Source organism: Pundamilia nyererei, unplaced genomic scaffold, assembly GCF_000239375.1.
Source record: "Pundamilia nyererei isolate P.nyererei 1_Seehausen unplaced genomic scaffold, PunNye1.0 scaffold00485, whole genome shotgun sequence".
NCBI lineage: Eukaryota > Metazoa > Chordata > Actinopteri > Cichliformes > Cichlidae > Pundamilia > Pundamilia nyererei.
In genome coordinates this window covers 217,643-224,685 of record NW_005187886.1, presented here as the reverse complement: position 1 = coordinate 224,685, position 7,043 = coordinate 217,643, and the positions used below count along the sequence as shown (strand labels likewise).

General features: G+C 38.7%; 1 protein-coding gene across 2 annotated transcripts; it reads left to right on the top strand.

Annotated features, from left to right (window-relative positions):
- Nucleotides 1-1,531: 1,531 nt before the first annotated feature.
- Nucleotides 1,532-7,043, top strand: nfil3 (nuclear factor, interleukin 3 regulated). 2 transcript variants are annotated; one of them, XM_005753960.1, is made up of 2 exons: nt 1,532-1,701; nt 3,823-7,043. In XM_005753960.1, the coding sequence occupies exon 2, from the start codon at nt 3,911-3,913 to the stop codon at nt 5,276-5,278; it is 1,368 nt and encodes a 455-aa protein (XP_005754017.1). In that variant the 5' UTR covers nt 1,532-1,701; nt 3,823-3,910; the 3' UTR covers nt 5,279-7,043. The 2 variants fall into 2 exon arrangements, with proteins under 2 accessions (XP_005754017.1, XP_013771604.1); XM_013916150.1 differs by having other exon boundaries at nt 1,532-1,713.

Here is a 7,043-nt window from a genome sequence, read left to right as displayed (position 1 = left end):
CTATTGAATTAAGTAAACCCAACATGTTCTTTTTTAGTGCATAATCACATTTAGTGAAATAAACTATTAAACCAGAATTACATATTAGGATTTAGCCAAGTGTTAGGATGTAATGCAGAGAAGTATTTCTAGTAGGCTTGTTTTGATATGCCTGTTTTCATTTTATTTTCTAATTTTTAAAGAAGGCTTTAGAAAGGTCAAAATAAATCTTCTGTAAGGGAGTATCAGCTATTCTAGTATTTATTTTACCAATGCACGGGTGCATTAGTACCTTGTAATATAACATATCTATTTCATAAAGGGCGAACACAAATGTCCAAAGAGACTTCCTGGCAGCTGCCATTTTAAGTATAACCTCTGGTACGGGCACGTTCAGTTTGCAGCAGCTATACAACAGTGGCCTCTAGAGGTGTTTACACACTATGACCAAATCAGACAATGCAGCACAACACGCAGGTCGCCCCAATGAATTGATTAAGCTGGTAGCAGTGACTTGTTAACTTATCATTTGTCAAGCATATCTCCCATGAATGATGTGAAATAAATTTGAGGCATAACATTTACGTCACAAGTTAGAAGTTGCAATCAGTTTTTAGGAAAGTGAGTTTAATAAGAGTATAGGTAAAATAATGCACTAATTTTTTAGATTTTATAATCCCTTTATAAATCATGTTGGCTACAGCCTATTTAGCAGTGCAACAAGAGCATCAGACAAACAAATAGAATATGTATAGTGACAGTCAGGTCTTGGCAGCTGATCATGGCATCTGGTACAAGACTCCAACCCCCCCCCCCTCCAAAAAACCCACTCCGTCTGGACTGACGTGTATGTATACTTACAACCAAACAGCTGAAATTAACTGTATTAACCCCGGTTGTCTTTTTTCACGTATTTACTACTATTTCCTTTTTGGAAATAGACTTTTTAAAATCATTTTAAATTTTATTTCAAAATGAAATATACAGTATTAAAGTTAAAATTTAATTTGTTAATAAGACATATATTCAGCAGTGGAAATAAAATTAAAACAGACTTATACCTACATTAAAAGACAACAGAACATCAAGGAATGGCCTAAGTCTGTTAATGCAACAGTGCGTAAACAGTGTGAATTATGTAGTAGCTAAATTTGACTATAAATATAAACCAATGTGACAACCTTAAACATTAGACGCACGGAGCTTCTACAGCTTCTTGTGCTGTTTTAGAAGTGTACGCCCCATTTGCAACATTGCTGGGAGTAAATGTGCATATTTATGCCATGGTAAAAGTAGTATGAGCAATAAATACATCGGAAATATTTTGTTTTCGTAATATGAGGACAAATCCGAGCACGGTCTGCGAGCCGATTGTCGCAAATGCTTCACTCCTACTGTGAATGACGACAGACATTCTTAAATAAGATTTGAGCTCTGGTGAAGCCAAGTGTCATTGGCTAAAGTTAGAAAATGCTGCATGCCGATTGGATGCAGTAGCTGTCATTTAATTTCACGCTGCCAATGCACTCAACCACTGACCTACTAACACAGATCCATGAGTCACTAGCCACCTTGAAAGGAAAAAGCCAAGGGAGGAGAGCAAAGTACTTTATAACTTGTAGGATTTTCTTGACAATCATTTCCTTATTAGCTGATGGAAAACCTATGCTGCTTCTCTGTGCATCATACGCGGTGGAAAACCAAACCAATCCCCACAAGCAGGTGATAGAAAAGGTACAGTTTTGATTTGCAGTTAATATTAAATGTCTGGGATTAACATTAAGCGTTGTACAGGTTTGTAGAGGATGGTGCCTGATCACACGCCCAGAAATCACAGGGGCGTTTAGCTAGCTTATATTTCAGTCAGCTGGCTACCTTCTGTGTGTCCTCGCACAAAACCTATTTTAAATGTAATAACAGCCTCGGTAGTTTCCAAATTAAAAGTGCGACAAAGCTCACGTTCGAGTGTGTGCTTTTTTAAAAATATATAGTTATAACCGGTATAATAGATGTTTAATTTTATTCAGGCACACGGGCCTACCAGTAGCAGTGATTCATAGATTACAACACTGTGTTGAAACACAAGAATGTGATGTGGCTTGTAGAAACATTATCAAAGCACTGTGGCTTCTGTCGATGTGTGGACAACAGAATGGGTCAGTCCACGTCGGGACAGCAAAGTAACGCTTTCTTCTCTGTAATGTTGTAACAGTTTACTTTTCAGGGCGTAGATGGACCTCGCGCTTCAGCCGCCAATGTCATGAGTAACGAAGACAATGATGTCATGTACAGAGTTGAATGCCCACATTGTCTTAGCTAACACTGTATGTAACAGACTTTACTATCTAACACATGTGGACAATTTTAGAGCTATTTTACTCGGACGCAGAGCTGAGCAATCACTGGTCCGTATTGTTATTGCCACACAGGCAAACATTGCATAATGTCTGCACCAATAGAAATTGCTGGCACTCGGGATGGCAGGAGCGGGGCTTATTGTATAATACCGACACAATGAAGGAATCTGGGGCAACAGGACGCGTTGACGGTCCGGTGCTGGAACGCCGAGTCGATCGCTCTGTACTGCTTGTCGCGACTGAACCAGCAGCAAACACTCGGTCAGCACCCACCCTCCAAGTGTCGCACGTTGCGATAACATCGCCACCGTTTTTAATCACGTATGATCCAAATTTAGGCACGATGTTTTGTTGCCTCGCTCAAAAAAAAGACAAAAGGACGCGTTCGTCAACGCCAGCTGGGGTTTGCACATCGGCACCATAAAATCTGTAGTAGACTGCGTAAGGGGTTCAAGTAAATGAAAAGAGAAATATTTCTCCTGTATTTCAAATGGATTTGTCGGGGATACAGCGCCTTCTTGCTTCTAAAAAGTGGGAGACCAAATTGTATCACACAAAGTTAGTGTCTGAAAGTTACCAGACTATAATGTATACACAAGTCTGTGACCTATTAGTCATGTCTCTCTCTTCCTAAATGTAGACCCAAGTCAAGGACAAAACGAGGGCACAGAGTCAAGAAGAAACATTTGAGGAAACTGTATCACACCCTAAACATTAATTTTTCTAATTAAAAATCTTTCTGCTCCTCTTCTAAATACCACTGTTTGCTGCAGTGAGTGTGAAAGACTAGTTCAAAAGAAATTATTCAGGTTACAGGCTTCGTGTTTCTCATTTTTTGTGATATCATGCCTTTATGTCTATTTTCATCATTTTGAATAAAAAAAGTTTGTTTACTTCAATTTCCTAAGCTTGGCATGTGCAAAAGAACTGCTACTTTAAATTTTAATCAAGGTAAATCATGGGGAAGCACCAATTTATTGGCCAGGCATTGGAACTGACTGATATACCTTGTTGACTGGTATCAGGCTATTGGTAAATAAGATGACATTCACCAATGACATCTATAAATATTTATCTGTTACACAGCATCAATTTTGAAATCTGTTGAAGGAATCCAGTTTCTGAAAGTTAAATGATTATATGTTTTCTTCATGTTTTTTTGTACTTTAATGAAGATTTCTTTGTTTCCCTGACACAAAGTAGGAAATGGTAATAGCAAAACTAAAAAGTAATTACCTTGATATTAACTCTCCCTATTAACCACATTTTACTCTTCTACAAATGTATTTTCAGAAATATACTGGACTCATAATTGCAGCCTTAATGTTTTATGTGTAGAGCACAAAAATCTGAATAAGCTTTAAGTGGATGATAATATACAATCTTTGATCAGCACAAGTAAATATTAAAGTATCATGGTAACTTGTTTGACATTGTTTCAACTAAACTCTGACGAAAAACATTTCTGTTGTGTCTTATTCCACAGATTTCTTCAACTCAAGTGGATTAATTCCATGTGACAGTTAATTTTGCTCGATACAAGCATTATGGTATACAGTTGAAGATCTTTTAGCATGCTGACAGTAGCAAACAGTAATAATATGCAATCAATAAAGCAAGAAGTGGACTCCAATCAGTCCTACAGTGGAGAGGATGCCCTGTGCCTGGCTGTGGCTTTACAAGGGACCAACAGAGACCTCCTGAGCCACAAAATCTCTGCACTTCCTTTCAAGGCTAAATCTGCTTGTCGTAGGAAAAGGGAGTTTATCCCAGAGGAAAAAAAAGACACCCTGTACTGGGAGAGGCGTCGTAAAAACAACGAAGCAGCCAAGCGTTCAAGGGAGAAGCGACGCATAAATGATATGGTGCTAGAGAACAAATTGGTAGCACTTGGCGAGGAAAATGCCTCCCTCAAGGCTGAGCTGCTGTCATTGAAGTTGAAGTTTGGATTGGTGAGCTCGACAGCATATGCCCAAGAAGTCCAACGGTTATCCAGCTCCGCCACTCTTAACCTCCACCAAATGTTTATTCCACCCAATGCTAGCCAAGGTTTTACCAGCAAAGAAAAGGAGCCTATTCACCTGCGCAGCAGCTGCATATCAGTCATCAGGCATTCACCTCATATGCCCAAGACATTTACCGCAACTCAGGGTAGCTTTACTGTCTGCAGGAATGCAGAGGTCAAGCAGGAACCGGGAGACAATGGCAGCTATAGACAAGAGCAAGGTAGTCCCTATGAACTCTACAAACCTGGCATAGCCAGCCCTTTGTCTGGAGTCTACACTCAGTCTGCATCATTCATGCAGATCATGAGGTCATCTAGTAACTCACCCAGGAGCTCGGATGATGGTGCAGTTAGCAAATCATCTGATGGTGAGGATGAGCAGCAGGTCCCCAAAGGGTTGATGCCATCTGTAGTAGACCCAAGAAGCATCATTGTCTCCACACATAAAGTGCCAGATGGTAGTTCTTCAGCTTTACCCCATAAACTGCGGATTAAATCCAGAACCGTCCAAATCAAAGTGGAGGCAATCGACCCCGAATACGAATCCTCTGGAAAGTCCTCTTCTCCTGTCAGTATTTCAGAGGGAGAATGCTACCAGGCCACAAAAAGCACTTTTGGTTGCACACAGGCTTCTCACTGCCCTTTGTCAGTACAGGTCACCAACATGCAAGACTGGAGCCAGCAGTCTGAGCAATGGCATGTAAGCCACGCAATGACACTGCAGGGTGGGTGCACGAATAATGATGAGTCCTCAAGCCCCGTGTCAAACAAAACCATTGTGGATGTAAAAGACTCTTCCTATGCACACTTGCATGCAGAAGACTGGTATGTAAAACAGAGCTTTGGCACCCTGTCTCCCAGAGCAGTCGCTTCCAAAAGAGAACAGGTACCTGGAATAGATTCTACCAAAAGCGTCGCTGATCATCATGAGACATGAGTTTCTCTGAATGACAATTGTATGCTTAGCATTATATTTGCTGTTTCACTGTGTGGACATTTGGGTTAAACAATGTTTTCTTTTGGTAAATTTTCAAATAAATGAGTTTGAATAAAATACTAGAGTCACAAATAATAGTTTTTGTGTATCCAGGCTATTTTCCAGTGAAGGTTGAGGAGAAATGGAATTACCCACATTGTCATATGATACATTTAGTATAATATTCCTGTTCCTCTTACAAAGGCTATTTCACTTAATAATGCCAGTTCATTGTACTTTGGCTTTTTCCAATCCAAACTTACTGTTAATGAAACCAACACTTTATGGCATTGTTTGTGTTAAATTACATCATTAACAGATGGGTTTTATGTCATTTAACAAAGCAGGAAGCTATTTAATGTGAAGTGAACAGTGGAGAAGACTGGAATGTTGAAGTGGTAATTGGAACTAGTCTATGTAGCAGCAGAGTGGTGAAAACTGATAAAGGTTCAACTGTACGTGACAAATTATTCAGCATCATGTCCCTCCACGTTTTGCAAAGTAAAATAGGATCACATGCATAAGTAGCCTAAGTAAGGATTTTCTGGGTACTTTGAGAATTTGCTATAGACTGTTATTGTGTAAAACATTGTGAGTGAAAGGTTTTTTTTGGATTGTTTGTTTTCAAGAGTCCAAACTGTTCATGATTGCTATCATAGAGCGTTGCCTATTGATATGTACCTGCTGTTGTTGAGCGCTGCTTTTTTCTTTTTTTTCTTTTATTTTGTGGCGCTGAAAAAAGGTTCCAGTTGTTAACAGCAGCCCTCCCCCCTGCTGTCAAATTTGTGGCCAGGAGCAGCCTGGCCATTATTTGCCTTGAAGCTGAAATTCTTCGTGTTTTAAGTCATATTATTGGTTTGTATGTTTGTGTAGTGCCAGATTACTTTTCTTTTAACAACTTCCTTAAAGTGAATGAAAGTTTTATACTTCTTTTCAGAATTATTTTGAGGAATTGGTTTGAAAGTTACAGATTGTTAAGAGAGCATTTGTGTTCAGCCTTGTTCTTTTGGTAATGTAAAGCCTGCTTATTGACATTAAACATTCATTTAACAGCACTGGAGGCTTAAACATTTAGTCAATAACATTGTCACAAACTTCCACCAGTGGGCTGAAACACAGCCACATCCCTACTGGAGTTTAAGAAAAGAATGATACAGATTTTGACTCAAACTTTAGTACAACTTTTAAATAGGCTCTGCTTCACTCACTGTTTCACTGTTTGCCAAACTTTGTTTTGCTTTTTCATTATTTTGTTGATTACTTAAACTTTCCAGGCTGCTGGTTAAAGCGAGATTGTGAGTGACATTTGCTGGAGAATTGTAAATTTCCTTAACCTTGACAGGACTGTAGTTGGATTTTACAAAGCTTTGAAATATTTTGAATTACACAATGCTCAGTTTATGGAAGAAAGTATCTCAACCCTAAAGTTTCTGTTACTATGTAGAATCCAGAGCCATCAGTAATCATCATCATCATATATGCCTTGTTTGCTGTTTGTAGCAAATTGGGGTGGTCACATATTACTATGTGACTTTCTATATAGTTAATATAAATGAGCAAGTTAAATCAAACATAGGTATCATGTCAAATAATTCACTTTATTCCAAATACATTGTATGTGCATATTATGCCATAGATGGAAATATACCAACAATGATAATCATAACTCATTTTTTTCCAGCAGCCTCAAGCTTTATTGTAATGTGAGCTTTTATTCACAATAAAT

Coding starts and splice junctions, on each gene's coding strand:
- nfil3 (XM_005753960.1), top strand. CDS start 3,911: ATGCTGACAGTAGCAAACAGTAATAATATGCAATCAATAAAGCAAGAA.